The sequence below is a fragment of the Haematobia irritans genome, chromosome 1 (genome assembly GCF_050003625.1).
Source record: "Haematobia irritans isolate KBUSLIRL chromosome 1, ASM5000362v1, whole genome shotgun sequence".
Lineage (NCBI taxonomy): Eukaryota > Metazoa > Arthropoda > Insecta > Diptera > Muscidae > Haematobia > Haematobia irritans.
In genome coordinates, this window is record NC_134397.1 from 59,163,690 (window position 1) to 59,185,245 (window position 21,556).

General features: G+C 29.1%; 1 protein-coding gene across 1 annotated transcript; it reads left to right on the forward strand.

Moving 5' to 3' along the window:
* The first annotated feature begins 1,318 nt into the window (after positions 1–1,318).
* On the forward strand, positions 1,319–8,478 carry jigr1 (jing interacting gene regulatory 1). Its single transcript, XM_075290511.1, has 5 exons — positions 1,319–1,334; positions 1,411–1,680; positions 6,637–6,997; positions 7,064–7,108; positions 7,800–8,478. The coding sequence occupies exons 2-5, from the start codon at positions 1,542–1,544 to the stop codon at positions 8,353–8,355; spliced, it is 1,101 nt and encodes a 366-aa protein (XP_075146626.1). The 5' UTR covers positions 1,319–1,334; positions 1,411–1,541; the 3' UTR covers positions 8,356–8,478.
* Positions 8,479–21,556: the final 13,078 nt, after the last annotated feature.

Below are 21,556 nucleotides of genomic sequence, written 5' to 3' on the forward strand. Positions count from 1 at the left end.
GCTTTAAACTAAGTTATTTTTTTCCCATAATGACCGCGAAAATTTTAATGCGAAACACGAACATATTACGGCCCTTATCCGAGGTCATGTCAAATCAAATGTGTCTGCACGCTCACAAAAAATCGCTTCTGTAACATATACTCCCAAACATATTTTGCTTCAAGCATATATATTTTTGGGTATTGCCCAAACATTTATATGTTTGATCTCTTCCAATATATAATATGTTTGAAAGCATATTGGTTTAAACAATATATGTTTGGGTAGTCTAAGTTCCAAACATTTTGTATTTTTGCATCCAAATTCAATAATGTTGTCTTCCAAAAAACAATATGTTATTATGTGAACATATAATATGTTTGGAAGCATTATGCACCCAAAAATATTATATGCTTAAAAAAAAATTCTCCCAAACAATATTGTGCTCAACATTTTATTTAAAAAATTGACTTTCGACACGAGCAAAATTGTAATTGAGGCTAATAAGAATTTTGCCAATCCGACTGCAAAAATATTCAACGTCTACTGATTAGTTCTAATTTTGTTTCTACGAAAAACGAATATCAGCGTTTATCACCGTGAAAAGAACCCTAAACACTGCGTTGTTAATTTATTTTGTGCGAATTAATGTGCCAGCCTATTTTTCCGCGCCTAGTTTCCTACGTTTTAAGGTGGGTATTGAGTTCGAGTTTAGCCGCCGAAATTAAATCAGTAAAAACGGTATACAATTGTACCTCTTTGATGTAAATTTTATTAAAACTTGATGGGGAATAACCCAAAACAACTTTTCACAAAGTTTATATTCTTTTTAAAGGATTATTAGAGAAAAGTTATCGTGAAAAAATGGCGATTTTAGCGGCTAATCTCGTTCTTAATACTCACCTTTAACGTGAAAATTATTTTTTTTTTTTGATAATTCCCTTTCTAATTATATTAGGATTTATTTTTTTCCATTTATGATTTTCATTGCGAAATGCTTAAAAACGCTTAAACAAATATTTATTTCTAATATTGGCTTCACCGAAAAAAATATTTTGCAAACTTGCGCGCGCTCTAACTCTGTCAGTTCAATTCTCATTGGCTGGTAATTATTTACCGCTCTCCCTTGCATTTGTTCTCTTTGCCAACATGTGCGTTATTACAATACAAATAAAATTTGATTATTAAAAGAGAGATTTTTCTTTATATTTGATTTTTTTTTATTATTTATAAATGCTTGTGTAGGTTTTTAATTTTGTGTTTTCTTTATAATTATAAGTTGACAACAATATATATTTTTTTCTTTTGTTATCTCATTGAAATTCAAAGATAATTTGTTTTTTCTTTACTTTTTCGTAAGTTATTTTACTTTAAAAACTAAACACAAACCTCATTTTATATAATTGATTTTTTTCTTTTTTTTTGCTTTAGGAACTAAACCATATTTTATTGTCTATTGTGATAACAAGAAAATACAGAAAAAAAGCTTCAACCTGGAATTTCTTAGTGATTTCCTTAACCAGCCACGTCGTGGACGACCACGTTGTTCCATATTGCCCCAAATGGGCGAATTTGATATTAGTTTGATCGAAGAGTTTCGCCTTCGGGAAAGTCTTTATGATCGAAATTCTGCACAGTTTAAGGATAAACTATACAACGCCCAACAATGGCAGGAGATATCAAATAAGCTAGGATATGATGGTAAGTATTTGAAAATTGCAAACAATTAAGAACGTATTGCAAATGCAATAAAATTTGTAGCGATAGGCTTTTTGAAAATCTTAATGGACGGAGAAAAAGGAATTTCAGATATGAGGCAAGTCGGTTTGAAGGCTGGACTAAAATTTAGATTTTTTGAAAATTCAAAAAATTCTTAACGTATATGGCTTTGCGGCTTGGATTCGCCAAGAAAATAAATAAATAAAAAAACTGATATTTGTTTATAGAAAATTCTTGCAAAAATAGTAGACTTTGCCTGCTATTTTTTAAATTCGATTAATTTGAAAACTTATTTTAGTTTGGCTGAAATTCCCAAAAAGGGAAACAGAGTCTCTTGTGTTTGCCCAAAAATTTGAATTTTTCTCAATATAAGGCATAACAGTAAACTAAACCCCATATGCCAAAAAATTAAAGAAAACTTCAAGCCTACTTTTTCCCTATAAATCCAATCGATCAACTAGCAATAAATTGTTTTGCATATGGGCATAAATGTTTTCTGATCTCATTTAGAAGCTTCTAAGCTTACTAAAGGCCTCGAACTTTTGTTCCTCCAAAATCTTTTGTAATTTTTTTATACCTAAGCCACTTAAACAATTTGTATTCGCTTAATTTTCTACTTTTTTATACTTCTATGTCATAGTCCCCTTAAATTCGTCAGGAGTTAAAAATGCTCAAGATTCCAATTCGAATAGATGGTTAGTTTAGGGATGATGACACGACTCAGTGCCAAGTGGATTTGTGTCCATCGTCCATTTAATTTTTCAGAGTTTCAATATGCTCTAGATTCCAATTTAAATAGATGGTTAGGTTTGGGAGAATAACACGAATCCATGCCAAGCTGATTTGTATCCACTTTGACCTTAGTTGGTCCATTGCAGTTCCTCAAATTCCTTTTCTCTTCCTCTTCATGTCTGTGCCACTCCGGTCGGGACAATCCCATTATATAATAAAATGTTCTTCAGTTGTACCTTGGTCCTTTACACAGGAATCGGTTTGAAATTGAATAGATACTATGACTTGTAAATATTCAAGAAAAAATCAGATATCGGGCCCACTTTAACCCAACTTCTACATGCACAAGAAATGTAATCTGGGTTTATATGGGGGCTATATTAAAATAGGGATCGGATTTTTGGTTTTTAGGGATCCATCTTTAGACACCTTGTGGGAGCCATCGTGGTGCAATGGTTAGCATGCCCGCCTTGCATACACAAGGTCGTGGGTTCGATTCCTGCTTCGACCGAACACCAAAAAGTTTTTCAGCGGTGGATTATCCCACCTCAGTAATGCTGGTGACATTTCTGAGGGTGTCAAAGCTTCTCTAAGTGTTTCACTGCAATGTGGAACGCCGTTCGGACTAGGCTATAAAAAGGAGGTCCCTTGTCATTGAGCTTAACCCTCTAATGCCCCAATTTGTTTGCCGGCTGATTAAATATTCAATGTTAACGACACAAAAGCAAGAACACGAAACAAGAAAAATTTATGCGGTAAAATTCAGTATATGCTACAAAGCCTCTTGACCAGATTTTATTAAGTTTTCTTTTTATTTTACCCATTTTTGTTGTCTTAAGGTGTGTTTTACTAAAAGCTTCCTGCTTTTACGAAGCCCGCCTAAAGGCGGGATTGGGCATTAGAGGGTTAACATGGAATCGGGCAGCGGGTAGTCTAAGTGAGCCTGATACATCGGGCTGCCACCTAACCTAACCTAACCTACACACTTTATTGTAATTAAATAACCCTATGAAGGTCGATGTTTTTTTGTTTGTTTAGAATCCATGGCAAATTTTAATGTAACTTATGGCGATTTCGATTGGGAACATGTGCAACATTCTCGAAATTGATTGCTAAATATAAAGGATACTCTCATAGATTTTGGATCCTGCATCCCTCATATTATTATGAATTAACAATAACTTTGAAATGACACTATAATTTGGTCGAAAATGCAATGAGGGAAAATGTAGTTTAACACCAAGGCAACATATTTTTTTTGCGAAACGAAAACGCCCTTACATATTTGGATCACCAAATTTGACCATAAATTCCATAATTTCACTCTAATTCCCACTGACATTTTCTCTATCCCACAAAAAAAAAGTTTCGAAATTCTTCTAAAGGCACAATTTTAAAAGCACTTCCAAAAATGTCCTCCCAAAGATGTTCTTTATTTTAACTGCATAGGAAGTTCATTTGAGTCCATTTTTAACTGGATGTTTTTCCCACATTTTTAATGGAAAATTTTAAATTGTTTATTTCCAAGAGATAAAAAAACTGATTAATAAAATGGTACAAATTATTTTAATTTTGCCGAAAAAAATCTAAATGCATTCTAGAAAAATTGCGATTTTTCGAAAATTTTTGATGTCAAACGTTCCAGAAAAGCGTGAAAATGCATTAAAAAATCATCAAAATTTTTAAAAATTATTTATTTGTGAAAATATTATAACATTTCTTAATTCACATACGAAACACTAAATTTGCATCACACCTTAATAAGTGAAGCAAATTCAGTGTTGAAATGGTGGACATCCGTCCTATGACAAGCCCATGTTAAATTTATTACTTCTGCGTCAATTTTGCACGACTTCCGGATCCAAAAAGAACATTTTTGGCGACGCTTTTTTTGTTGGGATGTCTTTATTTATCGTGTCAATAAAAATAGATTATCGCATACTAACATTTTACAAACCATTGATTTATTTTTGCATTAAGTACAAATAGGAAAATGAGAATCATGTCGTAAATCATTGGCTTTGTATTACGAAATAATTGGAAATTGAAAATTGAAATCTAGGTATGTACATTAAGTACACTTTTTAGGAGGTCACATATGCTTCTGAAAGGTTTCTTTTTGATGCTGAATAAGAGTTATTTGAGGCACAGATCGTATTACGGTTACTTAAATGGCTCTTGGCATCAAAATTTACCAAAAAAATATTGGGTTAGGGGCATATGCAAATATAGTTCCCATATAATAATAAACCATTTTAGGCGACCTGGAAACAAAATTTTCAACTCTAGCTTCTTTTAGTCTCTCCCTCTTTTCGAATAATTAAATGCAATATAATATCATTTTGGTAACCTTTTGGCTTTACAACATTTCGGCAAAATTCAATATAAAACTATGAAAACAAAAAACAACCCTTTCAGATCATGAGATTTGTGTAAGTGCAACATTTGCCATTCGTCAATGCCATGTGGATATGTTGTCCTTAATGGCTCACATACACATATCAACACTTTCACTTTCGATTATATTTGTAATACAAATAAACCACCCCTTAGAACAAAAAATTTAATTCATGAAAATTTAAGGGCATTTTTACTATGGCTTCCTTCATCCATCATACCACCAACAAAAAAAACTGCAATACCAAAGAGGATAAAATATTTAATATTTAGAAGAGAAAATTATTGTTTTGAAGTCCTCTGTTGGTTGTTTGTGGTTCTTTGTTTCCCTTGTAAACCTATTTAACATCAATATGCACAAAAATAAGTCTAAAAATTCTCAGAGTACACAGAGTTGTGTGAAAGATAGACAAAGAAACAAAAACAAAGGACAAAATATTCTCAATTACTCATGCAAATATAATAAAACAATAATGAATGAAATAAACCATGCTTAGTTTTGGGGAGAATAAAACAACATCATACTATAGTACGAAATCCTGAAGCCCAAAATTTATTGCAGAAAGTTTTTTTGTTAGAAAAATCGATTAAAAAACGATAAATGGATGAATTTTTGAAATACTATGAAATTACAAAAAAAAAAAAAATACAAAACAAAAAACTTTGCCGCCAAACTCTATTTAAATTGAAAAGTCCAAAAGGAGTCTAATATATGAACGAATGTAAGATTAACTTTTTAGTTTCCATAGATTAATTTACACAAAATTTCTAAATAATATATCTGAAATTTACAATAGTCTGAATTTAGATACTTAAGATGGGTACTAGGTTAGATTAGGTTAGGTTGCAGCTCGATGTATCAGGCTCACTTAGACTATTCAGTCCATTGTGATACCACATTGGTGAACTTCTCTCTTATCACTGACTGCTGCCCGATTCCATGTTAAGCTCAATGACAAGGGACCTACTTTTTATAGCCGAATCCGAACGGCGTTCCACATAGCAGTGAAACCACTTAGAGAAGCTTTGAAACACTCAGACGCTGAAAAACTTTTTGGTGTTAGGTCAAAGGGAATCGAACCCACGACCTTGTGGGTCCCGTGGGTGGGACCTTAGTTCGAGTTTAGACGCTAAAATCAATGCTAAACATACAAAAACAGAATAAAATGCTACATTCTTGTTGCAAATTTTATTATAACTTGATGGGAAATGATCCAATGCAAAAATTGAAAATTTTTATTTTCGGTGAAATGAATTATTAAAGAAAAGTAACCGTGAAAAAATTGCCAATTTAGCGCGAAAATGCCAACTTAATACTGGCATTTACATAAAAAATTTCTAATCGGTGAATGTTCAATATTTCCATACAAAAAAGAAAAATGTTCTGATTCAATCACGAAATTAATATTGATCCAATTAATTTTTAATTGAAATGTCTTCAATCACAGAAATGGTAGTAGCAATTAAAAAATTAATTGAAGGTCAATTAAAAAATTAATTGATTCAATTAAAAAATTAATTGATACTATTAATTTTCGTGATTGATTTTTGTTTCAATTAAAAAATTTGTTGATTCAATTAAATTTTTAATTGAATATTTTTTAAAACTCAATTAAAGTTTTAATTGGAAAATTTTTCGTGGCATTTTTTTCTGTGTACTTATCATAGATAGGTACGGTACCAAGTGACTTAATTTTATAGGGTATACACCACGCAAACGTTTCGTTCTAGCCCATTATTCCTTATATTTTTTCTTATATACAATTGCTCTTTTATTTTGAATCAAATCTAATCTCTGATTATTTTTAGTTTCCATATTAAAGGATCGTATGCTGCAATTGCGAAATCGCTATAATTTGGAAAAGCGACGTATGGAACAGCTACGTGAAGAAACTGGCAAATTACACGAATCACCCTGGGCACTCTATGATCGTTTGCAATTTCTTTCGGGTCATATTAAAGCACGACGAAGATATAAATCTATGATACCCATAACAAATCACAAAGATGATAGTCAAATGAATGATTCTGGTAATGACTATAGCACCATGGATGATTCGGCAATGATAGATGGTGGAGATAAAGATGACATGTCTCAGGGTGTCAATGGTTTGTTCAATGTGAAAGTTGAAGAAAACTTGTCGGAGGGCCATGACTCCGAACCAGATATGTAAGAATTAGATTATTTACGTCATAGAGTTTTTATTTATTTTATGTTTTAATTTTTTTCTATTAGAGGAAGTAGTCGAAGTGAGAATTTTGCTAACAGTTTACCTGTGATGTAAGTGGAGAAGGAAATTGATATTTTCCTGCAAATCATATTTGGCATTTCATTTCACATTCCATTATTAAATATGCTTTGATAACCGCAAGAGAGGTTGCATATCCAAAATCACATGGCAATTTTTTTCGGATTCCCCGGAAAATATCGGCCGCGAACTTAACTGCAATTATTCCATAATCATTATATTAACCCTCTAATGCCCAAGCCCACCTTTAGGCGGGCTTCATTTAATATGAAAGCTTTTAGTAAAACACACCTTAAGACAAGAAAAATGGGCAAAATAAAAAGAAAACTTATTTGAAACTATTCAAGAGGCTTTGCAGCATATGCTGAATTTTACTGTATAATTTTTTTCTTGCTTAGTTCTCTTGCTTTTGTGTCGTTAACATTGAAAATTTAATTAGCTGGCAAAAAAAATTGGGGCATTAGAGGGTTAATAGTATTTGTACATGCTATCATTTTGAGTTAAGAAATATATTCACATATATTTAATACCATAGAAAAAGGAAAATAAACAGTGTCTTACTAACAATTTTCTTTGGATGTAGCGAATTTTCCCCCATTTTCCTCACAGTTTCACTAGAAGCAAAATCTAATTTCACGCAGCCCATAAATTCTCATTTTGTTAAATCGCTTTTGAAATTTGTCAAGCATTATTATTAAATCTTCTCATATATACTCCTTTTAGGACTCAAATACATTCCCCTACTGATCAATACCGTCTAACCGATCAACGTCTACAGCGGCAACACCACCATTCACAAACTGAAATTCTACCAACCCGCATTATTCGACAATTGGGCAATAGTAACCAACCAACAATAAGTGTCCGGAATGACATTATTATGAATCCCAAACATGAACAAAAACGATCTTCTATTGCCCCAATTCCTGTAAGCCTAAAACGTCCCTATGAAAATAATAATAATAATAATAATAATAATAGTCGAAATGGTATAACAACTAATAACAATTGCAACAACAAACAGATACGTTTAAGCCCAAGGGAAAATAAATATACTGCATTTGGAACATTTGTGTCGTCATCACTTTTGGATTTACCACAAAAAATGGCATTAGAATTGGTGGAGAAATTCACTTCGGACATTGTTAAAGCCTTAACTATGAAAATAGATAATCAGGAGGCTAATGCTGCAGCGGCGGCAGCGGCTGCAGATAGCGAAAATGCCCAACAGCGAGAACATCAAGAGGAGGAACATGATGATGATAGCCATGAAGAATGAGAATTACTTTTTAACAATATTTATTACATAAATATTCATTTATTATATATTTAAGTCATTTTATATAAATAATTTAGAAATATACAATTTCCCCCACTATAAAGGGAATGATAATAGACACAACTGTGTTTTGTCATTTTTCTTTAAATTTAAATTGTTTTGTATAGCCTAAAAACCTAGAAACGATATATATTTGGATTTATAAATTGGGGTTGTGTGTGCTTGAAATATTCGAGCAATTCATTGTGTGGATCAACTATATTTTTTAGATTTCTTACATTGAATACAATAACATTTTACCATATATTTAGGAATAACATCAACTTTGGTAAGTTGTTCGCATCCCAATGTGCGAACTGTTCTGGTCTAATCTCAACAAAAAAAAAACTGGCGTTGGGATTCTTTTCGCGACATTTTGTCTTTATTAGTTTTTGTTATTTTTTTAAGACCACTCCGGACGTATATTATACCGAAATTTCACTGAAGCTATATACCGATTGTTTTTCATAGTCTCCCCTAAAAAATAAGAAAAACTGACCAAGTGATGTTTTCACAGAAAAGCATACGTAGATGTTCTTTGTAAAGTGCTTTTTTGCGTTGAAATTTTAGCGGTTACTTTTTTAAAACAGTGCGATTAAAAGCAGATAATTTAACTCAATTGTTGATGCACATTGACTTTTTCGTCCAGATTTGGTCAAGATTTAACAGGAATATATTTGTATTCATTTATAATTTTGATTGTTTTAGAAAAAGTAATCGCGGAAATCAAGTGATTTTCAACTCGAAACCCGAGCCACCGTGGTGCAATGGTTAGCATGCCCGCCTTGTATACACAAGGTCCTGGGTTTGATTCCTGCTTCGACCGAACACCAAAAAGTTTTTCAGCGGTGGATTATCCCACCTTAGTAAGGCTGGTGACATTTCTCAGGGTCTCAAAACTTCTCTAAGTGGTTTCACTGCAATGTGGAACGCCGTTCGGACTCGGCTATAAAAAGGAGGTCCCTTGTCATTGAGCTTAACATGGAATCGGGCAGCACTCAGTGATAAGAGAGAAGTTCACCAATGTGGTATCACAATGGACTGAATAGTCTAAGTGAGCCTGATACATCGGGCTGCCACCTAACCTAACCTAACCTGAAACCCGAACATAGTACCGGCCTTTAGGCGATACTATCGAATATTTACATTTTCCTCCTTAACAGCCTTATCGGCCTGAAATTTTCGCATTCATCTTCTTTAAAACGGCGTGCAGTGCTCTTAAAGACCGGTATGTAGCTCTAGCGAAAATTTCTTTTACATGCCGATAATATAGTTTTGTCATGTATTATGGGAGCAAAATGTAAGCAATCGATAACAACGCCTCAAGGAATTTTCGTTAGCAAATATGTAATGTTTGTATTTCGTAGGGGTAGCGGCAATTTCGTTAGAGGTACATACCGGCTTCTAGCCCAGAGAACATCTATCAGAATATGTAGATAATTCAGTTTCACAAAAAAACATTTGTATTGTTAGCAAAAATTTCATATAAATTCGACAAATGGATGTGATGGAAATTCCCATATGTTTCTTATGAGAAGCCACCGTCGTCTATGGTTAGCGTCATGGGTTCAACCCAAGGATAATCAGCGGTGGATTATCCTATCACAGTAATGCTGGTGGCATTTCTGAGTAGTTTCAAAGCTTCTCTAAGTAGTTTCACTGCAATGTGGAAGCCGTTGGGACTCGGCTATAAAAAGGAGGTCCCTTGTCACTGAGCCTGAAATATCGGGCTGACATTATACATAACCTAACCTATGGGAAATAAAAAGGTAAATAGACGATAACAAAGTCCCACGGAATTTTCATTAATTTCCAGGTATTTGTTATGGACACATGAAGTTTCGATAGAGGTGCATACCTGTGTTAAAAGTGCATACCTAGCTGTAAATTCGAGCATAACGAATCGGAAATTTCAATGGTTGCTAGACGCAAGTTTCAATAGCAAAAATGCCACAATCACACTTGAGACAGGTCTCCGATTAGAACACATCTAAATTTGCAACTTTTTGAATGAAAAAATTCAAAAATAAAGTTCATTTCAATTAATATTATGATTGTCTCATCTCCTAATGTCTCCACTTCTCTATTGCTTTTGAGATAACGTTTAGTAAAATTTTTGTATGGTGAACGATTTATCGCTGCTGTAGACCTTAAGTCGTACAAACCCTTTGTGATACCGCTGATTATAAACTTATCTATTATAAATGACAAAGGGACATTTATAAGCGATAAGCCTCGCATACTACATGTAAAAACATTTGGAGAAGTTTTGAAACTATTAAAGGTAGTAATCCACTTCAGAAAAAAACTCTGAACGGTCGTCCGAAACCGGAATTTAACCCCCATGTCTTTGGATATGCAAAGCGGGCAAGCGGTAGTAGAATTCAGATAAAATTATTAATACGATTTTTGAGAATATTCGGGTAAGCAAAGTGGACACGGATGGGACCATGTGTTGCTTTAACTTCCATTCCTCGAGTTACATCTCCCTGGCAATTCCGATAAGACTGCGGGATTATCAAATCGGTATAAAACTCCAAAATATTTTTTTGCCACTATTAGGGGAAATTTCGTCTCCATAATACACTTTTACGGTGTCTTTCTTATAGGAGGAAAAACATTAAAAAATCGATAATACCGTTTGCCGCAATTTTGGTCATACATATCCCATGGTTGGCAAACATTGCTCTAAATGAGCGTTCCGGGTTTCTTTGATTTTTTCTACGCTGCTAATATTGCTAGGAAAATTTTTATTTGCAAAATTTACATTTGGTTCCATAACGAACATATGCTTAAACTACCATATTGGCGTGCAAACGTCACAAAAAGATTAATACCGAGCTAAAGACCACGTATACACTTGTTAGCAAGCCACAAGAAGTGCATAGCAATTTTCATCAGCAAAATTTTCGTTAGAATGGTATTATCGATTATTCACATTTTCACCCATATGAAAGACATTCCTGGCTTAATACACTAATGGCAAATTGTCTTAGCTACAGGTCACAAAATTTTTTCCTAGAGATATACCGTTCTATTAAGCACGGTATGCGCCTCCAACGAAATTTTCCATGAAGCGTTGTTATCGATTATTTACACTTTGCTCCAACAAGAGATGCTGGTATTATTGCTAAGGCCGGTATGCCCCCACGGTTACCACAATTTTTAGAATTCTACAAAAAATGGTAGAATTTTTGCTGTTTAGTAGATTGTTAGAATTCTTTATGTATTGGTAGATTTTGCAGGCTATTTCAACTAAGAGGTACTATAGAAATAAAATTCGGACAAAATGTTCTATAGAAATAAAATTTTGACAAAATTTTCTATAGAAATAAAAATTTGACAAAATTTTCTATAGAAATAAAATTTTGAAAAAATTTTCTATAGAAATAAAATTTTGAAAAAATTTTCTATAGAAATAAAATTTTGACAAAATTTTCTATAGAAATAAAATTTTGACAAAATGTTCTCTATAGAAATAAAATTTTGACAAAATGTTCTATAGAAATAAAATTCGGACAAAATTTTCTATAGAAATAAAATTTCGACAAAATTTTCTATAGAAATAATAATTTGACAAAATTTTCTATAGAAATAAAATTTCGAAAAAATTTTCTATAGAAATAAAATTCGGACAAAATTTTCTATAGAAATAAAATTTTGACAACATTCTCTATAGAAATAAAATTTCGACAAAATTTTCTATAGAAATAAAATTTTGACAACATTCTCTATAGAAATAAAATTTCGACAAAATTTTCTATAGAAAAATTAGTTTGACAAAATTTTCTATAGAAATAAAATTCGGACAAAATTTTGTATAGAAATAAAATTTTGACAAAATTTTGTATAGAAATAAAATTTTGAAAACATTTTCTATAGAAATAAAATTTTGAAAAAATTTTCTATAGAAATAAAATTTTGAAAAAATTTTCTATAGAAATAAAATTTTGACAAATGTTTCTATAAAAATAAAATTTTGACAAAATTTTCTATAGAAATAAAATTTGTCAAAATTTTCCATAGAAATAAAATTTTAACAAAATTTTCTATAGAAATATAATTTGTAACAAAATTTCCTATAGAAATAAAAATTTTAACAAAATTTTTTATAGAAATAAAAATTTTAACAAAATTTTCTATAGAAATAAAAATTTTAACAAAATTTTCTATAGAAATAATAATTTGACAAAATTTTCTATAGAAATAAAATTTTGACAAAATTTTCTATAGAAATAAAATGTTGACAAAATTTTCTATAGAAATAAAATTTTGACAAAATTTTCTATAGAAATAAAATTTTGACAAAATTTTCTATAGAAATAAAATTGTGACAAAATTTTCTATAGAAATAATAATTTGACAAAATTTTCTATAGAAATAACATTTTGACAAATTTTTTTATAGAAATAAAATTTTGACAAAATTTTCTATAGAAATAAAATTCGGACAAAATTTTCTATAGAAATAAAATTTCGACAAAATTTTCTATAGAAATAATAGTTTGTCAAAATTTTCTATAGAAATAAAATTCGGACAAAATTTTGTATAGAAATAAAATTTTGACAAAATTTTCTATAGAAATAAAATTTTGACAAATGTTTCTATAGAAATAAAATTTGTCAAAATTTTCCATAGAAATAAAATTTTGACAAATGTTTCTTTAGAAATAAAATTTTGACAAAATTTTCTATAGAAATAAAATTTGTCAAAATTTTCCATAGAAATAAAATTTCCTATAGAAATATAATTTGTAACAAAATTTCCTATAGAAATAAAAATTTTAACAAAATTTTTTATAGAAATAAAAATTTTAACAAAATTTTCTATAGAAATAAAAATTTTAACAAAATTTTCTATAGAAATAATAATTTGACAAAATTTTCTATAGAAATAATAATTTGACAAAATTTTCTATAGAACTAATAATTTGACAAAATTTTCTATAGAAATAAAATTTTGTCAAAATTTTCTATAGAAATAAAATTTTGACAAAATTTTCTATAGAAATAAAATTTTGACAAAATTTTCTATAGAAATAACAATTTGACAAAATTTTCTATAAAAATAAAATTTTGACTACATTTTCTATAGAAATAATAATTTGACAAAATTTTCTATAGAAATAAAATTTTGACAAAATTTTTTATAGAAATAAAATTTTGACAAAATTTTCGATAGAAATAAAATTTTGACAAAATTTTCTAGAAATAAAAATTAAAAAAAAAAGTTCTATAGAAATAATCATTTGACAAAATTTTCTATAGAAATAATAATTTGACAAAATTTTCTATAGAAATAAAATTTTGACAAAATTTTCTATAGAAATAAAATTCGGACAAAATTTTCTATAGGAACAAAATTAAAAAAAAAATCTATAGAAATAATATTTTGACAAAATTGCAAAACTGCAAAGGAAATCTCATTAGCATAAACTGCTAAATAGTTCTTGTAGGTAACAAAAAAATTCTCCAAAATTGCATGCGGCCTTTTAGTAAAAAAATAAAAGGCGTGTGACTCTCAACTTGTACATGCCTACAAATGAATTCGTATTTTCTAGCTTCAAGAATCTCAAAAGGCCATTTAACATAACTTGCAACATTTCAATGGAACCTGTTTTTATCCTCCCATTTCATTTCATTTTTCCCTGCAGGTTTCTCTAATTTCTTAGTACAATTTCAAATATTTAACGGTTATTTAACAACTAATTTAAGCTATAAAGATATTTAAATATACAGGTAGCAATTCCATGTAAATTGCTTAGAAAAAAAAAACCATCAAGCCATTGCAGTTTTACAAACATGCAAAATTCTAAATGACTTGGATAATGTACTCGTCGTCCCATAAGATTCCAGGATTGTTGCTAATGGATGTTGGCATTTGTTTGTGTACATATGATGAATGGTTGTGAATTAGGGAAATTATAAGCCGCGGCTTACAAGTGACCACAACCACAAAATTTACGGAACACCTACCACATTAGTTTTGTTTGTGAATTTTACGCTATCCTTTTTTGGATAATCTCTGGCTCAAATATGAGTATTGAAATTGGAAGGAAATTTGAACGAAAAGAATTTTATGAGCCAAGCATAAAGGTGATTATTTTCGACACGAAAGTAAATACAATATCGAAAGCGGTGATTAGATCCCTGCTATGATTATAGCTGAGACGAAATTTTCAATAACATACATTTCGTATAGATTGCTAACAACATGAAAAAAACCCTTACGAGATATTAAATTACAAAAATATCCACATGGACTTAGTGGCAGCTTTGAGGACTTTTATAGCATGACCTTAAGCAGAGATTTAAATGTTCATGGAAAACCTTCACCAATATTCGAGGTAAGTATTGCCAAGAGAAAATTGCAATAGTAGTGAACAGAGAATGAAGCCGCCCAATCGTGCCGCCGAGCATTTTTTGGCAGTCGACGGCCCCCACAATATGTCGGTTCATCTCAACTCAAATTTGGCCGCCAATTAATAAAACATATCGATTTAAATCAGAAAAATGTATTCATAATTGTTGTATTTTTTGCCAAAATTTTAAACCTTCTACTCACAATCAATCAAAATCACGTGGCTATAATAAAATTGCAAACATTAAAAAATTAAAAAATTTTTTTTTGCAAAAATTTAGTGTTAGCCACAAATGGGTCGGCTTCATTCTCCTATAGTGAAATATTAAATATAAACATGGTGTCATCTCACGACAAATCTACTTACAAGTCAAAATTACGTAGGTCGTGTCAAGTGCTTATTTGTTTTTTTTTACTACTCAAATTGCACTCGTCCCGGCCTGCAGATAATTGACATAATCATCAGTTATCCATGAAAGTGAGCTATTGAGAATATTTAAAAATATATAACAGCTATTTTGCTGTTTAGTGAACGTGTTTTCTTAGAAGAATGGTAGAAATTGTAAAAGTAAAAAATTAAAATTTCAGTATTAAAAAAACAATTATCCTTAGTTATCCTGTGAAAATTGATTGATTGATTCCTCAAATGTCAGTTACTTAATCTTTGATATAAGGAAGAACTTTTTTCAGTGTATCTTCCTTCTCAGGCCTATTTAAATTGTGTCCAATTTTCACATTTTGTTTTAATTTTTAAGGATGTTATACAATTCTATTTTTATCGAATGTTTACATAAATCTCACATAAGAAATGAATGTATTATCGGCTTGTAAAGAAAATTATTGGTAAAATTCGTTTCTGTGGTAATAATGTATTTTTATACCCTTCACCACTACTGTGGTACAGGGTATAATAAGTTTGTGCATTTGTATGTAACGCCAAGAAGGAGTAATCATAGACCAACCTTTTAGTATACGGATCGGCTTAGAATTAAATTCTGAGTCGATTTAGCGATGTCCGTCTGTCTGTCTGTCTGTCTGTCTGTCCGTCTGTCTGTCTGTCTGTCTTTTGATGTATTTTTGTGTGCAAAGTAGAGCTCGCAGTTTTAGTCCGATTGTCCTAAAATTTGGTATAGGGTCCTGTTTCGGCTCAAAGACGATCCCTATTGATTTTGGAAAAAATCGGTTCAGATTTAGATATAGCTGCCATATATATTTTTCACCGATCTGGTCATAATTGGCGTGTATATCAACCGATCTTCCTCAAATTTCGTACATCCGAATATTTTATGAGTTTCGAAAAACTTGCAAAATATCAGCAAAATCGGTTCAGATTTAGATATAGCTCCCATATATAGCTTTCGCCCGATTTACACTCATTTGCCCACAGAGGCCAATTTTTTGCTCCGATTTAGTTGAAATTTTGCATAGGGAGTAGAATTAGCGTTGTAACTATGCGTGCCAAATTTGCTTGAAATCGGTTCAGATTTGGATATATCTCCCATATAAAGCTTTCGCCCGATTTACACTCATATGACCACAGAGGCCAATTTTTAACTCTGATTTAGTTGAAATTTTGCACAGGGAGTAGAATTAGCATTGTAGCTATGTGTGCCAAATTTGGTTGAAATCGGTTCAGATTTAGATATAGCTCCCATATATATGTTTTTTTGATTTCGACAAAAATGGTCAAAATACCAACATTTTCCTTGTAAAATCGCCACTGCTTAGTCGAAAAGTTGTAAAAATGACTCTAATTTTCCTAAACTTCTAATACATATATATCGAGCGATAAATCATAAATAAACTTTTTCGAAGTTTCCTTAAAATTGCTTCACATTTAAATGTTTCCCATATTTTTTTTACTAACATTGTGTTCCACCCTAGTGCATTAGCCGACTTAAATTTTTAGTCTATAGATTTTGTAGAAGTCTATCAAATTCTTCCAGATCGAGTGATATTTAAATGTATGTATTTGGGACAAACCTTTATATATTTGACGGATGTGATATGGTATCGAAAATTTAGATCTACAAAGTGGTGCAGGGTATAATATAGTCGGCCCCGCCCGACTTTAGACTTTTCTTACTGGTTTTCTACTAACATTGTGTTCCACCCTAGTGCATTAGACGACTTAAAATTTGAGTCTATAGATTTTGTAGAAGTCTATGAAATTCTGTCCAAATCGAGTGATATTTAAATGTATGTATTTGGGACAAACCTTTATACATCGCCCCCAACACATTTGACGGATATGATATGGTATCGAATACAAAGATCTACAAAGTGGTGCAGGGTATAATATAGTCGGCCCCGCCCGACTTTAGACTTTCCTTACTTGTTTTCTCTAAAGATTTTGATCGACTCGAAGCAATAGGTGGTCTCATCGAACAAAAGTGGATGGATTCTGAAGCTTAAGGCCTATTACACTAGTTTACAATATAATTTTTTTTTCATGTACATTTGATGAGATTTGACTAAGTATTTTGATCCGCTGAATTCGAAACAAAATTTAAAAAAAAAATTATGGCACAATTTTAGAGATACCGCGTTATTTTTAGTTTTTTGCTCTTTTTTTCACTAAAAAAATTATATCTCGAGTTAGAAATGTCCGATTATATCGTTGTTGGTACTGAAATGAAAGGTATTGAGATGACGAATAATCGTGTATAATTGGATCTGTGATTGGATCACCAGCTAAGAGTACTGCAATATACAATAACATTTTGACAACATTTTCTATAAAAATATAATTTTGACAAAATACTCTATAGAAATAAAATTTTGACAAAATTTTCTATAGAAATAAAAATTTCACAAAATTTTTGTATAGAAATAAAAAGTTTTGACAAAATTTTCTATAGAAATAAAATTTTGACAAAATTTTCTGTAGAAATAAAATTTTTACAAAAGTTTCTATAGAAAAAAGATTTTGATAACATTTTCTATAGAAATAAAATTTTTAACAAAATTTTCTATAGAAATAAAATTTTTAACAAAATTTTCTATACAAATAAAATTTTGACAAAATTTTCTATAGAAATAAAATTTTGACAAAATTTTGTATAGAAATAAAATTTTTACAAAAGTTTCTATAGAAAAAAGATTTTGATAACATTTTCTATAGAAATACAATTTTTAACAAAATTTTCTATAGAAATAAAATTTTTAACAAAATTTTCTATAGAAATAAAATTTTGACAAAATTTTCTATAGAAATAAAATTTTCTATAGAAATAAAATTTTGACAATATTTTCTATAGAAATAAAATTCGGACAAAATTTTCTATAGAAATAAGATTTTGACAATATTTTCTATAGAAATAAAATTTTGACAAAATTTTCATTAGAAATTAAATTTTGACGAAATTGTATATAGAAATAAAATTTTGACAAAATTCTAAATAGAAATAAAATTTTGACAAAATTATCTATAGAAATAAAATTTTGACAATATTTTGTGTAGAAAAAAGATTTTGATAACATTTTCTATAGAAATAAAATTTTTAACAAAATTTTCTATAGAAATAAAATTTTGAAAAAATTTTCTATAGAAACAAAATTTTGACAAAATTTTTGTATAGAAATAAAATTTTGGCAAAATTTTCTATACAAATAAAATTTTGACAACATGTTCTATAAATGCAATATAGTTAGAAATTGTAATTTTCGCTAATAAGAGATATAATATATAATATTGCAAGAAAAAAAATATAATAAAATTTTGACAATATTTTCTATAGAAATAAAATTCGGACAAAATTTTCTATAGAAATAAGATTTTGACAATATTTTCTATAGAAATAAAATTTTGACAAAATTTTCATTAGAAATTAAATTTTGACAAAATTGTATATAGAAATAAAATTTTGACAAAATTCTAAATAGAAATAAAATTTTGACAAAATTATCTATAGAAATAAAATTTTGACAATATTTTGTGTAGAAAAAAGATTTTGATAACATTTTCTATAGAAATAAATTTCTTAACAAAATTTTCTAGAGAAATAAAATTTTGAAAAAATTTTCTATAGAAACAAAATTTTGACAAAATTTTTGTATAGAAATAAAATTTTGGCAAAATTTTCTATACAAATAAAATTTTGACAACATGTTCTATAAATGCAATATAGTTAGAAATTGTAATTTTCGCTAATAAGAGATATAATATATAATATTGCAAGAAAAAAAATATAATAAAATTTTGACAATATTTTCTATAGAAATAAAATTCGGACAAAATTTTCTATAGAAATAAGATTTTGACAATATTTTCTATAGAAATAAAATTTTGACAAAATTTTCATTAGAAATTAAATTTTGACAAAATTGTATATAGAAATAAAATTTTGACAAAATTCTAAATAGAAATAAAATTTTGACAAAATTATCTATAGAAATAAAATTTTGACAATATTTTGTGTAGAAAAAAGATTTTGATAACATTTTCTATAGAAATAAAATTTTTAACAAAATTTTCTATAGAAATAAAATTTTGAAAAAATTTTCTATAGAAATAAATTTCTGACAAAATTTTCTATAGAAATAAAATTTTGACAACATGTTCTATAAATGCAATATAGTTAGAAATTGTAATTTTCGCTAATAAGAGATATAATATATAATATTGCAAGAAAAAAAATATACAACCACACCATTTGATTAAAAACTTCAAAATAGACATTTTTTAAATTTGGTAGATTTTTTGGTAAAATTTAAAATTTTGGCAACCGTAATGATGACTCGCGTTATGGGAAATTTAAAATAAAAATTCTAAAGTTAACCATATTTTCTGATATTATCCAAAATGTTCCTTTCTAATGGGTTCACCGTTTTTTGAGTGTATTAGGAATCCAAAATTTGGGGCAATTAATCCAAGAATGGTTCCAAAAATTGACGAACGCAAAAATTGGTGTTATGAATTTCACGGTATATCAAACTTATTAACTATCGGCTGAATTGCACAAATCAAAAAAGTACACTGAGGCCAAAAATTTCATGTCCTTAAAATACAAATACGTATTTTAAGGAATATTGCTTAGTATAGAAGAGGCATTTGTCTGGTATAAAGTTTTTTCCTTGTCCTTATAGTGATTCGACTTAAAATTGGGTATCCTAAAACGAATGAAAATTTTGTTTGACTAAGATCAACTTGGCTTTAATAATTCTGAAAAATTCTTCAATGACAAAGTTTTTAAATTTGTTGACTTTTTACATCTTCGCTACAAAGCATAATTTTTACTTGTAGTCCAGTCCGAAGTTGTCGTTAAAATGATTTTAAAGCACTCTGCACTCAAAGAAAAGTAAATCCTGTAAAGCCAATTTAATTTTTATCTTGACACTAAAGACATTCTTGCAATTTCGAACTCCAATTTTTTTACTTCAAACTACAAAATTTTCTTCAACAAGTGAAAAAAATAATTAGGTCTAATAAATTTTCTTGAATTTGTCGAAAAATATTTTCTTATTTTTTGTGATATCGGTATTGGATCACCAGCTAAGAGTACTGCAATATACAATAACATTTTGACAACATTTTCTATAAAAATATAATTTTGACAAAATACTCTATAGAAATAAAATTTTGTAATACTGTTTAGTTAAAATTTCCGAAAAATAATCTAAATATTCTAAGACTAACTAAAATTGTTCTTCCTTGCGGATTCACTGTTTTTTTATTTTTGGAAGTGGGCATGCTTTTTCAGTGTGGAATCAAAAGATTTATTTAATTCATTATTTTGTGTTATTTATAATTATAATTATTATTTTATCTATTATTATAAATATAGCCTAAAAATTGTAGACAATTCGTAGATGTATGCGTACACCGAAAAAAATATTTACGTGATATTAAAGAATACGCAACCTAAATTTTTGGTTGCGCAATTTACAAAATAAACAATTTCTTTAAATTAATGAAATTTTAATTAAAATAAAGTTTATAGATTTTGCTTAAAATTTATTTTTATTAAATTTAGAATACAATTTTTGGATATTTGCGTCCCTCCGATAAGACGTATTTTTTCGAACTAAGGCAAATTTTTCTTAAAGTAAATAAACACATTTTAGATATAAAGAAATCGTTAGTAGTTTTTTTTTATTATATTTAGGATGCAAATTTTGGAAATTTGCATCCCTCGTTTAAAGTCGTATGTTTTTGAACTAAGTTAAAGTAAAGAAACACATTTTTGATATAAAGAAATAGTTTTTGCTTCAAAATTTTTTTTTATTAAATTTAGGACACAAATTTTGGAAATTTTTTTCCCTCCATTGAAGTCGTATGTTTTTGATCTAAGGAAAAATTTTCTGAAAGTAAAAAAACACATTTTTGATATAAAGTAATCGTCCTTAAATTAACTGAAATATTGAATATTTAGATTTAAGATAAAAACGCTTCAAATGTAGGCTAAGACTTATTTTGAGAATTTAGCATCTTGGTTTAAAGTTTTTTTAAACCAAGATGCTAAAGTCGTATGTTTTCGAACTAAGGCAAATTTTTCTTAAAGTAAAGAAACACATTTGATATAAAGAAATAGTTTTTGCTTCAAAATTTTTTTTATTAAATTTAGGACACAAATTTTGGAAATTTTTTTCCCTCCATTGAAGTCGTATGTTTTTGATCTAAGGAAAATTTTTCTGAAAGTAAAGAAACACATTTTTGATATAAAGTAATCGTCCTTAAATTAACTGAAATATTGAATATTTAGATTTAAGATAAAAACGCTTCAAATGTAGGCTAAGACTTATTTTGAGAATTTAGCATCTTGGTTTAAAGTTTTGTTTTATTTTTTGGAATTAAGGCAAC

What these genes read in the sequence shown, in the direction of transcription:
- jigr1 (XM_075290511.1), top strand. Translation starts at nt 1,542, where the DNA reads ATGGGCGAATTTGATATTAGTTTGATCGAAGAGTTTCGCCTTCGGGAA. An exon ending in AAATAAGCTAGGATATGATG is followed by an intron (nt 1,681 to 6,636) that starts GTAAGTATTTGA and finishes GATTATTTTTAG; the next exon opens with TTTCCATATTAAAGGATCGT. An exon ending in CATGACTCCGAACCAGATAT is followed by an intron (nt 6,998 to 7,063) that starts GTAAGAATTAGA and finishes TTTTTCTATTAG; the next exon opens with AGGAAGTAGTCGAAGTGAGA.